Source organism: Puma concolor, chromosome D2, assembly GCF_028749965.1.
Source record: "Puma concolor isolate L17-30 chromosome D2, mPumCon1.1.hap2, whole genome shotgun sequence".
Taxonomy (NCBI): Eukaryota; Metazoa; Chordata; class Mammalia; order Carnivora; family Felidae; genus Puma; species Puma concolor.
The window spans coordinates 8574926-8594331 of record NC_141677.1 but is presented as its reverse complement, the minus strand read 5'-3'; the positions used below and the strand labels follow the sequence as shown (position 1 = coordinate 8594331).

At 47.2% G+C, this 19406-nt stretch overlaps 1 protein-coding gene across 1 annotated transcript in view; it reads left to right on the top strand.

The window, feature by feature from the left end:
* Positions 1 to 19406, top strand: part of LIPA (lipase A, lysosomal acid type) — a 34913-nt gene that overhangs the window by 3624 nt on the left and 11883 nt on the right. Inside the window, exons 3-6 of the mRNA XM_086679551.1 lie at positions 1495 to 1612; positions 14708 to 14906; positions 16025 to 16134; positions 17988 to 18124. Coding sequence (XP_086535677.1) covers positions 1495 to 1612; positions 14708 to 14906; positions 16025 to 16134; positions 17988 to 18124 — 564 coding nt within the window. The remainder of the gene's footprint in view (positions 1 to 1494; positions 1613 to 14707; positions 14907 to 16024; positions 16135 to 17987; positions 18125 to 19406) is intronic.

Sequence of the window (19406 nt, the reverse complement as noted above, 5' to 3'; positions counted from 1 at the left end):
AGATGCTTTTAAAATGCATGTGACGGGTGGCGCCTGGGTGGCTCAGTCGGTTAAGCATCCGACTTCAGCTCAGGTCACGATCTCACGGTCCGTGAGTTTGAGCCCCGCGTCGGGCTCTGGGCTGATGGCTCAGAGCCTGGAGCCTGCTTACGATTCTGTGTCTCCCTCTCTTTCTGCCCCTCCCCCGTTCATGCTCTGTCTCTGTCTGTCTCAAAAATAAAAATAAAATATTAAAAAAAAAATTAAAAAAAAAATAAATAAAATGCATGTGACAAAGGTCAGTTATTTTCTGAGATTCGGTTAAGTGGGCCACATGAAGCCACCAACTCACCTCTTTGAAGGATAAAAATGTATCAAAACTTTGCAAGAATGCTACTCCCGAGTGCTGCTGTTACAACACAGTGAACAAGAAGTGTGGTTAGCAATGTCCAGGGAGCACAGTTCGATATAAAAATCAAAATATCTGAAAAAAAAGTTTTGTTAGAACAAATAAGCAAAAACAATTTGTGGAGTAATTAATATTTCAAATTTGAAATTAACGTTTCAAGGTTATTAATCTTACGGAAACAATAAAACCTGGAACTATCTCATTTAGGCCTAAAACATGGGAAAATACAAATGACTAGAGACAGTAGCTACTTTAAAATAGATGAAGCAGTGACCCAGCTGAAGAATCAAGACACCACGGTTTGAAGCTGATAAATCCAAAGTGAGTCAAGAGAATGTAACTTGATCAGGGTCTTACGGTCAAGTTTTAGTTCTTGTCCCCGATTTTTTCTTATTCCTCCCCTCCTTTAATTTTTTTTTTTCTGTAAAAATGAAAGAATTAAATTCTTTCAGATACTTGCAGAGGAAAGGATAGTGAGCATTTACTTACATTAAATCTAGATAATTGAATTATCCGTATTCTACTGAGCTCCTGGTTAAGAGTTTCTCCATGGACTGCTCCTTATGGAGAAGTGAATTTGATCACAATTTCCTGCTTTTCATCTTTTCTTGTCCTCCAAGTCCACCTTGCCATTCTGTATTTTACTAGTGTAATTTCATTAGTTCATTGATAAAAACAGATTAATGCTACGCTTTGTTTCCCAGGAAGGGACCTCTGAAAATAAGGATATTTTATGCGTGATCACAATATTAGCTGGCATATTTAGAAAACAAATAAAGAAGAATGTTTATTTGTACCTGGGAGCCAGGATGGAAACAAAGAGGCCCAACATGGTGGTGAAATTAGACACGCGTGGCGTAGAACATGTTAGAATGTTGAAACCAAGGTTAATCCAACACCTGTGAGTAGAAGATCCGGATGAAACCAGTGGAGGATTTACTCTTGCGTGGGGGGTGCTACTAGGTTGAGCACACGAAAATGTCACTAACAACTGATTTCTTAAAGCCTGGAGAATGCCTGCTGGCATTTTGTCTTCTTTGCCTGTTAATGTGGGAGATCTTGTCAGATTCTGTGCACAGAAATTCCATTATTCTTTTTCTCTGTAGACTGAAATTATCTCTTACTGGGGATTCCCTAGTGAGGAACACTACGTTGAGACAAAAGACGGCTATATTCTCTGCCTTCACCGAATCCCTCATGGGAGGAAGAATCGTGCTGACAAAGGTATGGGTGTCTCCTGTGGTGAGGCAGGAAAGCTCTGGAAAGTACCTACACTGCTGGAATTTGGCTGGTTTTTGTGTCAGTAATCAAGTTGAGATTTAACCTGAAAACATTGAAATGGGGTTATTTTTAGGCTAAAGTACTAACCATGTCACATTTATGCAAGGCATATGAAAATACTGTTTTTGAAGAAGTAAAGACAGGTTATGTAATTTCACATTTTGCTTAACGATTTGAAGGTCAGTTTTGTTTGATGATATGTGAAATCTTTGCTTTCCTTGTTTTAAGGAGGCATCTTATTAGTGAAATGTCTTGAGCATTAAGTAAATCACTTTTGCTGTTTGAATATTGACTTTTTTGAATGGGCAATATATTCACATAGTTCAAAACTTAGAGTAAAAAGACATATAGTGAAATACCTCCCTCCCTTCTCATCCTTCACCTCCCTAGTTTTGTGTGTATTCTTCCAAAATCTCTTTAATTTCTTTAGCTCTAAAAAAAAATTTCTTTAGAAATGGATACAGACATAGGTGATTATTTTTCCCTGCTTCCAATTTAATACAAAAGGTGGTATATAGTGTCAATTCTTTTGTTACTTGAATTTTTTACTTAATATCATGCAGATAGTTCCATACAATACATAGAATACTTTACCACTCAGGGCACCTGGGGGGCTCAGTCGGTTAAACGTCCAACTCTTGGTTTCGGCTCAGGTCATGATCCCATGGTTCGTGAGTCTGAGCCCTGCGTCTGGCTCTGCACTGACAGTGTGGAGTCTGCTTGGAATTCTGTCTTTCCCTCTCTCTCTGCCCTCCCTTGCTCATGCTCTCCCTCCCCCCATCCCCAAATAAATAAATAAACTTAAAAAAAGAGAATACTTCACAGACACTTGGTGTTCCGCAGAGTTGTTCCATGATTTATTTTACAGGTGTCCTAGTAATGGGCATTTGGGGTATTTCTAGTCCTTCTGGTAGAAGGAAGATACTGCTGCTTAACACAACCTTGTACGTGTGCAAGTTTGTTTATAAGATACATTTCCAGAGATAGAATTTTTGAGTCAGAGGATATGTACATTTATGATTTTGATAGATACTGTTAAATCTCTTTTCAGGCAATCTTGTTCCGGTAGTTAGTCTCACTAGCAAGATGTGAAAGTTCTTATAGTTTTGGAGATACGTATGTCTATATCTTCCCATAGCGAAAGTGCCGCTTCCAGGAGATGAATGAATTTCTTTCTAGGCAGGCTATTTGAAATTGTGAAACATATGTCAGAATGAAGATCGATCCCAATGCAATCATCCCTCCAGATGTACCTTATTCTTTAACATTTTGTTTCTAAAGATTTTCCTTGGGGGCGCCTGGGTGGCTCGGTCGGTTAAGCGTCCGACTTCGGCTCAGGTCATGATCTCACGGTCCGTGAGTTCGAGCCCCACGTCGGGCTCTGTGCTGACAGCTCAGAGCCTGGAGCCTGTTTCCGATTCTGTGTCTCCCTCTCTCTCTGCTTCTCCCCTGTTCATGCTCTGTCTCTCTCTGTCTCAAAAATAAATAAATGCTAAAAAAAAAAAAAAAATTAAAAAGATTTTCCTTGGACAACTAAGGTTGAGATTAAGGTAATTTGATGACTCAGTGTTCTTCAATTACAATTTTATATGAGCAGAAGGGCCTTTTTGCCTCAATTCCTTCCCAAATTATTCAAAGCAAACTTAAAAACCTGTGTTACATGACCTTTGTATCATTGTTTGTTTTTTTTCTTAATATAATCTGGTCTATTTCCCCCTGCCCCCCAGATTGTAACTATAATAAGGGATTTTATAACACTTAAGTGGCTGAGACAGCCAGTGCTGTTTTTGAAATTTCATTACTCATTTTTTTTAAATGTTGATTTATTTTGAGAGAGAGTCTGGGAGGGGCAGAGAGAGAGAGAGAGAAAGAGGGAGAATCTCAAGCAGACTCTGTGTTGCCAGGGCAGATCCTGACACGGGGCTCAGTTCCATGTACTGTGAGATCATGACCTGAGCCGAAATCAAGAGTCAATAAATCAAGATGACGTCAAGATGCTTAACTACCTGAGCCACCTAGGTGCCCCTCTTTTCTCATTCTTGAGGTTTTTATGATTTATAGATTCATGTTCATACTATTAAGCTTCCTTCTTATAAGTATGTTACAAAAATGAGTAGTGAGCTGAAGTGAGGGCTTACATTTCTTTTTCTGCTCAAAACACACAAAATGTATATTTTATTCCGGAACAAACATATGATCTTAGTTCCCCTGTTTTTTTTTGTTTTTTTGGTTTTTTTCTTTTTTGGTAAACCCTTTGATTTCAGATCCCATATAAGGAAGAATATGTACTGATCATTACTCTCTTAAAAGTGATTGGGTAACTAGTATAATTAATAATGCGAATCATTGTTAGAGCACCTGGGTGGCCCAGTTTGTTGAGTGTCTTGACTTCAGCTCAGGCCATCATCTTGTGGTTCACGGGTTCGAGCCCTGCACGGGGCTCTGTGCTGACAGCTCAGAGCCTGGATCCTGTTTCAGATACTGTGTCTCCCTCTCTCTCTGCCCCTCCCCAACTCTCAGTCTGTCTGTCTCTCAAAAATAAATAAGCATTAAAAAAAAAATGTGAATCATCGTTAAAAGATGCAGGGAACCTCAGTGAAAACATGCTTGGGGAATGCTTCTCGTCTTTTCTCTGTCGCCCACCCCTGGAATTCACGCCACAGTTAGAACAGATGGTACCCCCACCCGCGTGTGCGAGCAGCAGCACTGTGGTGCGGGGCTGTGCCCTGCCAGGTGAGGAAGCGAACAGGAGCCTAGATGTGCCCCCCGGTGGCAGGAAGGAGTCAGGGCAGCTGAGCGTGAGATCTCCGTCAGCGGCGAGGTCCGTGTGGGCGGCCGCCTCCGTGTGCCTTGGAATCTCCGTCCGCAGGAACAGTTGATTGACTGTGATGGTCCCAGTGTTCCTCTTTGTCACTCTGGTTCCGTGGGTTATAGTCCACACTCTTTTTTTTTTTTTTTTTTTTTTTTTTTTTTGGCTGGGGTGCATGGTGTGCAGCAGTGGGTGGGTACTCGTGGACTTTGGAATGGGGAACACAGAGGGAAAGCATTCTCAGTGTGGCCACACCGCTAGGTCCGCACCCTCTTCCTCTGTAGGCGTCAGTGAGGGCTGCGTAGACCCTTCTCTGACGGTGTGCACACCCGTGGTCCAGAGCAGGGACTCCTCATTGTCCCCTCAGCATCCTCAGGAGCAGTCTTGTCAGTGGTGTTACTTCGGCTCATTTAAGCCAAATAGACAAAAAAAGAATTCCTAAGAGCCCTTCCCACCCAGCGTGGAACTTATCCTCTTATTCAGGCCACCCCCTTCCTGGCCTCCTCCCTTATTCATAAGACCATCGTCCTCCTGCCCTGGAAATGCAGAATCCTTCTCGAGTCCGGTGCTCCGGTGGCCGAGCCCACGTTACCTGGCTTCAGTCCATCCCTGTCTTCTCTTGGCCAGGCCACCACCCTCCGTATGCTCTCGTGACCATTCAGCTGGGTGCCTGAGAGAAGCTCAGAACCCGAGGGAGGCTTTGCTTTCATTTTTGAGGCTTCCCGTGTAGTAGAGGAAGGAAGAATTTCAAAACCGGTCTATGGAAACTGTTGATCTTTTAAGAAATTAATACTTTTAATACGTACAAAAATAACGCAGGACATCTGTACCAATTACAGGGCGTTGCAAGATACATTAAAACAACATCTCTTCACTTATTGGGGATGAAGTGAGACCGTCCCTCTTACCCTTTTCAGTGTGGTTTTTCTCCATTCTTGTGCTGTCCGGAGGTGCTGCACAAGTTGATTGAGAGCTGTATGGGCAGCGTGTTCGGGTCCTGTTGGAGTGGCCCACTTGCAGATTTGTTGGGGGGGGTGGGCTGTGTGATCACGCGGCCTGGCCACACCGCTCCTCTTCCTGCTAGCTGTGCTTGTCCATCTTGTGTAGTTTTGCAGGGTAAGAACCCAGGGGTTGTTGTATGGTACTGGCCATTCAGCAGTCTTCAGGGACCTAATAAATGAAGCTATGTACCTTTCCTTGATATTCTGTCTCTCTGTTGTCTGTACCGCTCATACAGCAGAGGAAATTGGAAGCTTCCCACGGGTATGTGCAGAGACCTTCGTGATTTGGCACATCAGTGATTACAGGTCTGGACTGTGGTGTCTGTGGTGTCAATGTCTACTTAGAATGGGGTGGCACACCTCTTTCAGGACGTTTATGAGGAGTGCTTAAGCACCATCCGGGTTCATTCGTTATCTAAGAAAAACATCCATCATTTTTTTTAAGTTGACTTATTTATTTTAAGAGAGAGAGAGAGAGAGAGTGTATGCACATGTGCGGAGGAGGGGCAGAGAGAGAGAGGGAAGGAGAGAATCCCAAGCAGGCTCTGCACTGTCAGCACAGAGCCCTACATGGAACTCAGTCTCATGAACCGTGAGATCATGACCTGAGCCAAAGTCAGGAGCCAGAGGCTTAACTGACTGAGTCACCCAGGTGGATCAGGGACATTTATCACTGATTAGCTGCCCAGGTTTAACTTGGCACCTTAGCCAAGTTATGAGTCACTGAAGTCATGTCTCTGTGGTATTAATTAATTAAGACTACTTTCTGGCCCTCTGACATCCAAGGGAATAATTTTCCTTTCTGCTGAGCTCACCCTGGACTTCAGCTCGTGAAAACAGCCTCTAGAATAGTTCTCAACCTGCCTGCCATCTTCATTTCTATATATTTTAATTTAATTTAATTTAATTTAATTTAATTTAATTTAATTTAATTTATTTTAATGTTTATTTATTATTGAGAGACAGACAGACACAGAGTGTGAGCAGGGGAGGGGTAGAGAGAGGGGGAGACACAGGATGCGAAGCAGCTCCAGGCTCTGAGCTGTCAGCACAGAGCCTGACGCGGGGCTTGAACTCACCAACTGTGAGATCATGACCTGAGCCGAAGTCAGTCGTCCAACCAACTGAGCCACCCAGGTGCCCCAATTATTTTTAAAAATAATTCTTTCCCCCAGCTCCAGGCCCAGCCTAAGTGGCGGGTGTCCTTGATTACATGAGCAGGAAGGAGGCGTACTTCTTCTGAGCTCCCAGCCACCTTTTTAACACCCTTCTTGAAGTGCCTTTCTTATTCTGCTTTGGGACTGACTTATTTGTGTACTTCTTCCTCCCCTCCCCACCCCATGCCCCTTTGCTCCCCGTAGCCGCTCCTTGAAGGCAGGGGCTGTGTCTCTGTCATCGTTGTATCCCTCAGCACGGTGGGTGGCACCATGTTCCCTGCATGGTCAGCCTGAGTGAGGGTTATATGAGGGCAGTCTTCAGAATTGGGGTTCTTAACTGGACTATGCAGACAATGCACCTTCTGTGTAGGGACATAAAATAGAGCCCTGTGCACACACACATACTACATATATTTGTAGAGAGTTGATGGACCCACTAAGATGACCCTGTTTACACATTTACCCGTGTCGTCAAACTCCTACTAACTAGTCAGCTTGGAACACACATTTAGAAACAGACTGAGGGTTTTTTTTTTTTTATTAAATTTTTTTTTTTCACCGTTTATTTATCTTTGGGACAGAGAGAGACAGAGCATGAACGGGGGAGGGGCAGAGAGAGAGGGAGACACAGAATCGGAAACAGGCTCCAGGCTCTGAGCCATCAGCCCAGAGCCTGACGTGGGGCTTGAACTCACGGACCGCGAGATCGTGACCTGGCTGAAGTCGGACGCTTAACCGACTGCGCCACCCAGGCGCCCCCAGACTGAGGGTTTTGAACAAACTGAGGGTTGACGGGTGTGGGAGGTCGGGGGGCGGGGTGGGGAAAATGGGTGATGGGCACTGAGGAGGGTGCCTGTTGGGATGAACACTGGGTGTTCTATGTAGTGATGAATCACAGGAATCTACTCCCGAAGCCAAGAGCACACTATACACACTGTATGTGAGCTAAGTTGACAATAAATTATGTATATAAAAAAATAAAACTCTCATACAATCCAAAACAAAAACAAAATGAAAGAAAGCTCTTAGTGGCCTGGTGAGCATATGTGTGATGCTTCCCAGTGTTAAGCAAACTTCTCCATCAAGTGTTGCACTTCCCCTGCTTTGCGCTAACTCCAAAAAGGAATTGAAAGTCATCCTGAATAGGGAAGTGATTCTGGTTTCGTGTGCTCAGCCATATCTCCGACAGTCATGGGATGTTAGCACTAGAAGGATCTCAGAGTCCTTTCTGAGCCAGAGATTTGGAGAGTTTGCATTTGTAACATACTCCCTGGTGGATTCCAAAGTAAAGTCCTTGAGTTCTGGAACCTGTGTCTAGATGAGCACCCTCATTTTACTGGGTGAGACAACCAGCTGGAAAGAGAAAGGGAAAGAGGTTGGCTTTAAGGCAAAAACTAGTGGCCTAGCCAGTGTGACTCCAGAGTCTGTGCGATTTGAACTAGAAGATGCAGTGTTATGTAATAAGCATTGAGCAAGTTGTTCCCATGATATTGATTTTATTTGACTAAAACAAGGAAATACATATTGTCCTGCCTAAAATACATCAAACGGCAATGGCTACAAGGCAGACTTCTTGCCAAATTGGGAAATAAATTGTTCAGTAAATCAGTTGTCAAAGCAACAATAGTGGGTTATTTGTGTCCAATATACATGCATGTATATCCGTAAATACATACACATACATGTATATGATATATAGGTATCTGTTGGCCTAATGAGGGCAGTGGTGTTCTGGGATCTGAGTAATGGTCTTCAGGCATTTTGAACTTCACCTTGGCAAAGACTCCAGGGCTTGCCCCTTAAGCTTTTTAAGTCATAATTGAAAATTCACAACCTGGCTTGGGAAGTAGGTCTTTGGACAGAAAGGCCGCTGGCCTGTGTTTTCCTTTGCTTATTTCAGGATTCTGATCATTTCTGGATTTTCCATTCTTTCCTCTCTGCAGTTCCTAGAGGAGCTGTCTTTTTGAATAAATGCTGTGCTCTGACATGTCCCCAGAGGTCCCGTCAGGCCGAGATGCAGCTCCTTGCCTCCTGGTGGCATGGAGCAGATGCAGGGTCATTCCTGGGTGCCGGACTTGATGGCACTGGCTGGCTGAACTCACGGCCAGGTTCATTTGGCTCTGATGGTGCATCAGGTGTAGGGCTGTGTTTGGACCCTTGACCTAATGGAGAAGCACAAGCCAGTGTCGGCTGCACGCTGACTCCTGTGTGCAGGGTGGGGCTGGACCAAGAGTCAGGGTGGAAAGGACTGGGGTGTGCTGCCAGAACCTCTGTCTCCTGCGGTGTTCCCCGTTGTCCTCCGGGCTAACCCATCTTACCCGCTGTCCGTCGTCATCCTCAGTGTCAGTTCTTCAGGGAGCGTCCCCGGCCGCTCACCCTGGGCTAGTTCCTGCTGCATGTTCTCTTTGCTCTCTGGGTGTTTCTTCCTAGCACTTAGGACGGTAAGGCTGAAGCTTCTCTTGGTTATTCGATCATCACTCCAGCCAAGTCTCTCCAGGAGCTCCTCTGGGCCTGGGCCCTCCTGGGACGGGGTTGAGCAGAGCATCGACAGTCGGGGCCACACTGGTGAGGGATTCCGTACTCCTGAGCGCAGACAGCCACAGACACAAGTGTAGGCCTTCCAGTGGTGGGTAGAATTAGGGGCATCTTGGGCAGAACCAGTGGAGCTGTGGCTTCTGTTTTCAATGAAAAAAAAAAAAAATCCTTCTGGATTCGACGGTAGTCTCTGATGTCTGCTTCCTCTGTATCCAGTCCTCCCTGATGGGGAAGGTGCTATAGCCCGAATGTTTATGTCCCCCCAGAATGCAGGTGTTGAGTCCTAACCCCCGTGTAGTGGCGTCTGCAAGTGGGGCCTTCGGGAGGTGACTCGGGCCTGAGGACAGAGGCTTCCAGAATGGAATTAGTGCCCTTATCAGAAGGAGACCCCAGAGCTTCCTTGTCTGCCTTCTGCCAGGACACAGTGAACAGACAGCCATCTGTGAACCAGGAGGTGCCTCACAAGGCACCAGGTCTGCCAACACCTTGATCTCAGACCTCGCAGCCTCCAGAAGTGTGAGCTAGAGTTTCCTGTGTTCACAAAGCCATCCAGTCTGTGGTATTGATACAGCAGCCTGAATGGACGCACGCACAATGCATTCCGGAGAACAAGGACAGGAGAAGGATGTGTATTTCAGGATGTGTTTGCTGTGTGCAGGAGGTCCTTAAGGGAGAGCATGATAGAGAGAAGCGTATCTGGGGGTCAGAGTCAGTGTCTCTGGCCAGGTGCCCTCTGTTGTGCACTTGTCTCTCCGGGCCCCTCTGTTCCTTCTGTTAGTTGAGCATTTTGGACTACAGCTACGTACTTGCCCAGCGTCAGGCCAACTGTAAGGCTCCATGAACTGGAGCGTGGAGATGCCACCGTGCAAAGCCTTTCGAAGGGCAGCCAGGGTAGCAGAGGCAGGGAGGGCAGAAGGCAGTTTGCGTGGAGGTGAGGCACACTTTGCCCTCACATGACCTGAGGTTGGTTCCTGGTTCCACCGCGTACTAATCGTGTGTCCTGTCCTGGGGCACTCATTCCTTCTCTCTAGGCCCCAGAGCCCCCATCCGTAAGGTGAGAAGAGTGACGTGAATGGCCCAGTGCCACCCTGGGCATGTAGAAAACTAATCAAGGTGGTGCCTGGGAGGTGCACATGGCGTGCATGGTGTGCGTGCGGGCACGTAGTGGGTTTTCTTTCTTTGCCTCGTTTATTCCTTCGTTATTGCATTTATTCATCAGACTTGTCACGAGTGAGGACCACAAGCCAGACTCCACGTTGGGTGCTGGGGACGGGGTGGTGGGCAGGACCACCAGGTCTCTGGCTTCATGTTGCTCGGGACCAGAGTGGCTGTGGCCGGTGTGTGTGTGTGTGTGGTGGTGGGGGGGGGGGGGGGGGGGATGGTTCTCTTTCCTGTCTCTGATCTGAGGGCTGTTGTGTTCCCTCCTGCAGAGGCCACTCCTCTTCAGCAGGGTGCCTGAAATGTGAGCACAGTGACCTGGACCGTGGCAAGGGGTGTGCACCCTTCTGAGTGCATCTTGGGGACGGGCCAGCTGGGGACGGGCCAGGTTCTCCTGTGGATTCTCAAGCGAAGAGATCTCCTGCAGTGCTTACCCCTGTTACACATGAGGAAACCAGGGGTTATAGGGCTCGATGAATTTGCCTGTGGCAAAGACAGGATTGACGTGGCTTAGGGCCGAGTTTCTACCCACTGCGGCGATGTCCCCGATAAAGCCACAGTGGGGAGAGTGCTCTGTTTAGGTAAGCTGTGCACCAGCTTCTGTCGTTTAAGATCTGGCAATAAAGGCCTGGGGATGGGTGCCTCCTTCTTATTCTCTCCAGGGGCCATAAGTGTCGTGACTCCGGCTTCCCACAGATGTTATTTGCTCATCTTGCTTTTGGCCGTGTTTTGAGGCCAACTCTTCCAACCAGAATTAGACTACAGAAATTCACTCAGGAGCCCTTGCTTTGGATCAGTGGAGGTCTGCTCTTAATGATTCTTGGGAAGGAGGCCCTAGAACTCCCTCCAGGAGCCCGTCAGATGTCAAGCAGGGCTCTGCACACCTGGCCTGTCTCCAGGCTGGGCCGGCCTGGTAGAGCGGTGGGCGGCACGTCCCCCTTCGGATGACTCCTCCTTGAACCCAGCTGTGGTTGGGCTCCTGAGAAGAGCTGAGGGAGCTTGTGGAAAATAAGTACTTCCAGGCTGTGTCCCTGGAGTTCTGGATCCCCTACCTCAGAAGTTGGGCCACAAATATGTGTGTTTTTTAAATGTTCCAGGTAGTTTTGATGTGCATGCATTCAGTTTGGGGAAATAGTGCGTGGCTTGCTTGGAAGGGGCTGGGTACAAAGGGAATACTGAAAAAAAAAATTATTTATTTTTGAGAGACAGAGACAGAATGTGAGCAGGGCAGGGGCAGAGAGACAGGGAGACACAGAATCTGAAGCAGGTTCCAGGCTCTGAGCTGTCAGCACAGAGCCTGATGTGGGGCTTGAACTCACGAACTGGGAGATCAGGACCTGAGCCAAAGTCGGATGCTTAACTGACTGGGCCACCCAGGCGCCCTGAAAGGGAATACTTTCAAGCACATCTCTTCTCCCCTACCTCTTTAGTTATTAATGAAGAATTTTTTTGGAGTAGTGGTTAAAAGCAGGGGCTTTGGAATGAGACCAGGAAGGCCGCCCAACCTGGAGGGATGTGCCCCCTACAAAGCCCTTCACGTCTGGGTCAGACAGGGCATTGACCTTCACCTGCTTTGTGTCTGCCTCCTGAGGGAGCCACCTGTGTGTGCCCCATGGTCCTGTCTGGCTGCGGCCTGGGGCAGTGTCACTTCTACAAATCCAGGGTCCCTTTTCTTCTCCAGAACCCTCTGTGGGGCGGTCTGTGTCTCACTCGGGAGCTGGCAAACACGTTCCTGCCCCTGGCCACGTAACTCTCTTTCCTGTGGGCTTCCCTGGGTGCTGATCGGGCTTTTTCACACTGGCCTAGAAGGTAACTGTGGGACTGTCTCCTGGGCTGGACTGGAGCCCCTTGGGGGCAGGGAGCGGGGCTTACCCTCCTTTGTGTCCCCCACAGCTGGCGCAGTGGCTGAAATATCACACGTGCCAGGAAGGGTTTATACAAGATGTGGGGCCTGAGCACACGCTTCAGCAGGCCGTCGGCCTTTCTGGCTTCGAGCTCACCTCCTGAGAGAGTGCTAGCGGCTTCTCGTTGCCCCTGGGAATCCAGGAGTTATTTACCGGTAGTGTTTAAAGAGTTTTCTGGTATGCCTTCAGTCTGCCATTCCCACATTTCTCCTCCAAAGCTCCTATAGGTTAGGGAGGGAAATACAATGCACAGAGACTTCAGGGGGATTTTAAACGCTCCCCACTTAAATGTTCCCCAGGGGTGCCTGGCTGGCTCAGTCAGTTAAACGTACGGCTCTTGATATAAGCTCAGGTCATATAAGCTCACAGTTTGTGGGTCTGAGCCCTGCATCCGGCTCTGTGCTGACAGCTCAGAGCCTGCATGGGATTCTCTCTCCCCCTCTCTCTGCCCCTCCCCTGTTAGCTATGTCTCTCTCAAAAATAAATAAAAATATTAAAAAAATGTTCCCCAGTGTAGAAAACCTGCCTGGTCCCCGCAGGCTGACCCCTGCCACCCCTTCCAGCCTCAGTCCTGGCTGCCCCCGCTCCCCCCCTCCCCTGCCCCCCAGCTCTGCCTTCCCATCTAGATCATTCCTGCCTTTCTCAGTGCTGGGCCCTGAGGAGTCAGCTAAGCAGACACAGGTTTTCCACCAGGTGTCTGAAGAGGCACAGGTTGGAGGAAACAGCAGGAGTTTGGCCACCTGCCATGCTTCTGGCCCCGCCGGACCCTCTGTTCCCAGGGGAGACCGCTCCAGTGGCAGACCATGGTTATGTGTAATTGCCTCTCGGAGCACAGTGGTCCTGCCCGGCTCATGCCCGTGTGCTGTCAGACTCTTGCCTCCGTCAGCCTGACTTGCTGACTTCACTTAAGGCCAAAAAGTCTTACTCCTCACAGCCCAGCCCCAAAGCGCCTTCGATGGGAGAGAAGTGACCTAACGTGCGGAAGGGACTCGTCAGCACCCTGGTGTGGCTCCTGGGGGTCCCTCACACAGAGACTCACAGTCACCGCGGAGCGATGACGCCACTTGTCACCGTCTCCGCAAGGCAGCCTGCTTAGGAGCGGGTGTCATTTAAAACACATTTCATCAGCTACAACTTAATGAGGTTATTGTCTTGTACTTTGCTTTCTTTCCACCCTTCAAGGCTGGGTTATAAATTTTTCTGGGATGCCACAGTCCTTGTCATTGGTGATGGTTTAATTATTGCAATCAATTATTTGACGTCTCAACAGTTAGCTCTTTCCCTTAGCACTTCACTTTCTTTTTTTTTTTTTTTTACTCAATTAAAAAAATTTTTTTTTTGTGGGAGAGTGCAAGTGAGTGAAGGACAGAGAGAGAGGGAGAGAGAGTGTGGAGCCTGAAGCAGGGCTCGAACTCACGTACTGTGAGATCATAACCTGAGCCAAAGTCAGATGCTTAACCCACTCAGGCACCCCCACGTTTCACTCTCATTACGAACGAGCAGAAGGCCAAAGGAGCTCTTACTTGTTCGTTGTGATCTATGTGTCTGTCACTATGCCAGACACTTAATTGCCTCATTTATTTCTATTAACAGTTATTGATGGAGCAGATGCCCAGACTGGGTTAATGTTTATTGAACTCTCGCTGTGCTGGGAAGCACTTTGCGAAGAACTTTTCACGCAGTATCTCCCAGTCATTGCTCTTTATAAAGTGCCTGTTACATTTCCCTGCTGCAGGTGATGATTCAGGTTGAAGGGATGTTGGAGGGATGTTGAAATATTTTTGCACCCAGTGGCACATTCGAAGTTGGAGAGGACAGACTCGAGCCCAAGTGCGTCTGTCTCTGACACTCGCAGTCAGTCTGACATCAGCTCCGTGAGGGTGAACCGTCTTCCTCCTGGTTCTGTTCTCTGCTGTGTCACCAGTGCCGAGAATGCCAGCACACAGTCGGTGTTCAATAAATGCTTGTTTAATGAATGACTAAATGGTCTTAACATGATGCAAGCAGCCAGAGGTTATGTTTCTTTGTCTCCCGAGTCTTTGTTTTTCCACAGCATCACCGTCCCAGGTATAGGTGAGTAGAAAATTTATTTGCATGTGTATACATAAAAGTAGAAATATATATGTAAATAAAGGAATATGTGTATATATATTTATAAATTTGCATACTGTAATCTTTTCCTGTCTTTTGGTTTATTTTGTTAGGATACATTGTAAGAAATTCGATTATGGGAGCAAATACAGTATAGAAACATTTCATACAGTCTTAAGAATACGGTAAAAAGTTTTTTATGGTCAAATCTACACGTCTTGGTATTAGATACACGAGATAGCCTATTTTTGCTGCTACTTTGCCAGCACTGTTTAAAAAGATACTTTTCAGTGATGTTCTGTTGGAGTGCATTGCTGCCTCGCTGTTCTTGCATCTGCCTTATGGCTGGGTGCTGCTGAGTCCTAAACATGGATGTTTTTCAGGTCCTAAGCCAGTTGTGTTCCTGCAGCATGGCCTGCTGGCCGATTCCAGTAACTGGGTCACAAACCTTCCCAACAACAGCCTGGGCTTCTTCCTGGCGGACACAGGTTTTGACGTGTGGATGGGGAACAGCAGGGGAAACACCTGGTCTCGGAGACACAAGACTTTATCCCCTTCTCAGGACGAATTCTGGGCTTTCAGGTAGATTGGAATTGATGGTGACGGGGGCCTACTTCCTTAGTACCCTTACCACAGACACTCGGGAGGCAGGTGGATGGGTAGCTCAAGGTTATCAGAGAGGGGAGACGGATGCCTGGGGAAAGGTTTTAAACCTTATGAGGAATTTGGTAAATCACAGTGAAGTACATTATAAGTAATGATTACACTTAAGAATTAGACTCAACTATGGACTTTTAGTTACTTGGGCATTCTGGGTCCTGTGGGAGGTGGTGGGCAAATTGCGTCCTGGAAACTTCTTCTTTCCCCCATACACATGCACACCGAATGTCTGCTTTTCCATTTCCAGAAATTGTCCTTTTTCTGTCAATCCTGGCTGTACCTATTAATCCCTGCGTGACACTGGGCATGCTGCATAAGCCTTCTGTGTCTCAGTTTCCTTGTTGTAAAATGGGGTAATAACCGCCTATCTCCCGAGGCCATTGGGGGATCAAAGGAGAGGATACGAGGAGAGAGCCTGGCACGCTGCAGGCACTGGTGACAGTCCGCTTACCCATCTCCTGATGATGAATGGCACACACACATGTAACGTGTCCAGGGCTGTGTCCTGCTACCTGGCATGAGGGAAGGTCAGACCTCTGGACTCCTTCAGGCTTGTGTCCCGTTTGTGAAACCACAGCTTACCTACATGCGTGAAATGCAAGAATGACAAATTTTTACCAAAGGAATATACTTGTTGGGCTGCCACTGGTAATAGTGAAAAGCCAGAAACTACCAAATGCCCATCAGCCGCGAATGGACAGATGAAGTGCCGTGTATCTATACAGTGAACATCCCACGGCTCTGTGACAGCGTGAATGTAGCCGGAAGAACACATACTATTTGATCTCATTTATAGAAAGGTTCAGAAATGGGTATAACATAACTTATGGCATAAAAAATGAGGACAGGACCTTTGGGAGGGAGGCAGAATTAGAAAGGGGCCCGCGCAATCCTGTTGATGTTTTCTGCGCTCAGTTCTGTGCTGCTCTACGCAGCTGCGCTCAGCTTATGGTTATTCATCCCCCCGCACCCTTCTTGTTAGCGTGCGGTTATGTTTGCGTGCAGCGTCTTAATGAAAGGGTTCCTTTTCTTGATTACAGTTATGATGAGATGGCAAATTATGACCTATCAGCTTCCATTAACTTCATTCTGAATAAAACTGGCCAAGAACAAGTGTATTACGTGGGTCATTCTCAAGGCACCACAATAGGTACGTATGTCATAAAGCCTGGTGGTGGATACAGTGTCTTCTTACAGAGTTTGTGCCTGTTCTTAAAAGGGAAATAGTAACAAATCATGTTAGTGCAAACAGAGGTGTTTGTTTTTTGCTTTAATGCCAAGCAGAAGTGATGATTAGGGGAAGGGCAGGAAATTTGGGGTAATATTTCACGTTCTCTGAAAATTCAGACTTTCATGTAAATGGATACACATGGTCTATGGTTCCCTTGACCCAGAAGGAATTAAAGTAAGCCTCAGCCTGGTGCATATTTTCCTGGTTACAGCAGTATGGGGATGTGAGAAGGTAGAAAACAAGAGGTATTATAAGGGCAGAGACTTTTAAACAGAAAACAAGAAAATACACTTTTTTTTTTTAAGTTTTTTTTCTTTTTTAAAAAAATTTATTTATTTTTGAGAGAGAGTGGGAGGGAGGGAGGGAGAGAGAGAGAGAGAGAGAGGGGGAATCCCAAGCAGGGACGCTCGATGCAGGGCTCAGACTCACGACTGTGAGATCATGACCTGAGCTGAAATCAAGAGCCAGATGCTCAATCGACTGAGCCCTCCAGGAACCCCAAAAATACAGTGAGTCTTAAAAGTTAAGTGGAATAAAAGTAACTACAAAGATGGCATGTTATGCTTCATTTCTGAGTAGTTTCTAAAAGCTCTATGCATTTTTTATTTATGCCGATTATAAAAAGAACGTGTGTTCATTGTATACAAAAGTAGAAAATTTGGCAGAGTTGAAGGAAAATAAAAATTGCCTGTAATTGTAGCGAACAAGAGTTCCTCCGATGAGGAACTAGGGACCTGTCCCATAATTTATGCAATTCCTCCTTTTTTTTTCAACATTTATTTTTGGGACATAGAGAGACAGAGCATGAACGGGGGAGGGGCAGAGAGAGAGGGAGACACAGAATCGGAAGCAGGCTCCAGGCTCTGAGCCATCAGCCCAGAGCCTGACGCGGGGCTCGAACTCACGGACCGCGAGATCGTGACCTGGCTGAAGTCGGACGCTTAACCGACTGCGCCACCCAGGCACCCCAGTTCCTCCTTTTTGTGTGTGCTCTCATCAGTAGCTGTGTGTTTAAATCACACGGTCTCCTTAGAATACATTCCTAAGGAGGAGAATCACTCCTGAGCGATTCTTAAGTGTCTGGATGTACTATAGTTAAATGTCTGCACTCTGCCCACTGCCAAACACTCTTAGCCAGTTTGAGAGACGACGCACAGAAAGTAACATGTGACACAGATGCGTGTGCCATTCTCATGTGTCAAGAGAAGTGTTTTCCTTCGTTTTTGGTCCTTCTCCCATGGCTTGCCTGCTTGTGTCCTTTGCCCCAGTGCCTTCTAATGTGACACTTGGGGGCCAAGTTCAAAGCAAGAAGTGACCCGAGAGAAAGCTAAAAGGTATTTTAAAGCTAGAACATTCTGCATGTGCACGTTCCTCTGGAGCCCTTGGCGACTGATCTGAATGCCCCTGTAAACTGCTCCCAGGGGCCGGTGGACGGGCGCTGGGGCTGGGTGCTAATGTGGGGCTGTGAGGGAGAGTCCTTCCTTTGCTTGGCTTCTAGGATAAGAGGAACAGGGGCATCTTCTGATTTCTGTAGGTTAAAAACTGAATCAAGCACTTAACAAGTACTTGACTGACTAGTTTAATCAGACTCCGTTTGGAGTCTCCGCTTGGAGAAGCTCAGAGGCCCCCCCATGTGGTTGCCTCCTGGTGGTGGCGTTGCCTGCATGGCTCTCAGATCGCCACTAGAGGGTGTGATGTGCGACCGCCTTTGGTTTTTCAGAGAAAGTCCTAGAAGATGGAAACTCCTGTTAATCTTCTTTGTGTTTCTCCAGGTTTTATAGCATTTTCACGGATTCCAGAGCTGGCCAGAAAGATTAAAATGTTTCTTGCCCTGGCTCCTGTGGCTTCACTCAAGTTCGCTACTAGCCCTCTAAATAAATTAGGAGACTTTCCAGATTTTCTCTTCAAGGTACTTGAACTCTCCCCAACCCCCCTTGAGCCCCACCAACAACATTTCAGACCTGAAGAACTGGCCTTTAGAGGAGCATCCGTGCCTTCCTCCTCTGTGTTTCACTGTCAGTGGAACAGTGGCTCTTCTCCCCCAGTGTTTCCTTCCCCCTTCACCCCTCCTTCCAGATCCTGGGGAGTCAGGGAAGGTGAATCACTAATTCTACCCGAGAACACCAACTTCTGATGGTCGGCATGTCAGTGCAGCTATCCCCACACCACACAGAGGGAGCACAGGCGGTCCAGAGTTGCCCTGTACCCCACGCGGTAGCCTGTGCTTGGGCGTAGGCAGGAGACGGGACGCGGGAAGTGCGTCGCTCCCACTCGCCTGACCGTGGCCATACCGAGGGCCACCGAAAGACACCGTTCCTATGACATTTCATAATGTGGCCAGTAATATGGCTACAAGCCAGTAACCTCCCTGAGGCTCAACCCTAGAACTGTGTGACCCCCGCGGCCCTGGCTCTGTTCACAGAGGAAGCAGTTTTCATGAGGAGGAGTTGAGAGCCAGCTGAGGCCGGTTGGCCCATTATGTGCGCTCTGTATGCGTTCCATGTGTGATACGTGTATACCCACACACGTTTCCACACAGGACGTATACTTAAAATGAGGTGTAACATATCAGCCACCTCAGAGACGTGCACAGGAGGTACAGACGGTGTATCTCAGAATCCCGACCCACACCTCAGATGGATTCTCGGTACCAGTGACCAGACATGCAGACAAGACGTGGCCCCCTCTAAGCAATTTTAGCTCTAATGCCTTGGGTCATAGAAGCCTCCGTTCTCACTGTAAACAGTTCAGAGATTCCAAATAAAGTATCCTTCAGTTACCAAGGCCTCTCTTACTCCTTCCTCAGAATTAAAACAGTGCTCAGTGTGAGGTTTTCCTATACACCTTGTGTGTGAATTTAAATACGTACAAACGTCCTGAGAGAAATTTAGTGTTTCGTGTTAACGTAGACGGTAGCCCGCTATGTATCTTGTTCTCCAGATGACACGTTTCACTCTTGGTGAGCTGTCACGTTAATACATACAACTCCCTCTTATAAGCTGCTGTGTAGTAAGTATTCTGTTATCAGGAGCTACTGCCTGGTAGACTTTTAAGGTTGTTGCTAATTTGCCATTGCTGCCTCACTGTGTCCTTAAAAAACATTTTTTTTTTATGTTTATTTATTTTTGAGACAGAGAGAGACAGAGCGTGAGCGGGGGAGGGGCAGAGAGAGAGGGAGACCCAGAATCTGA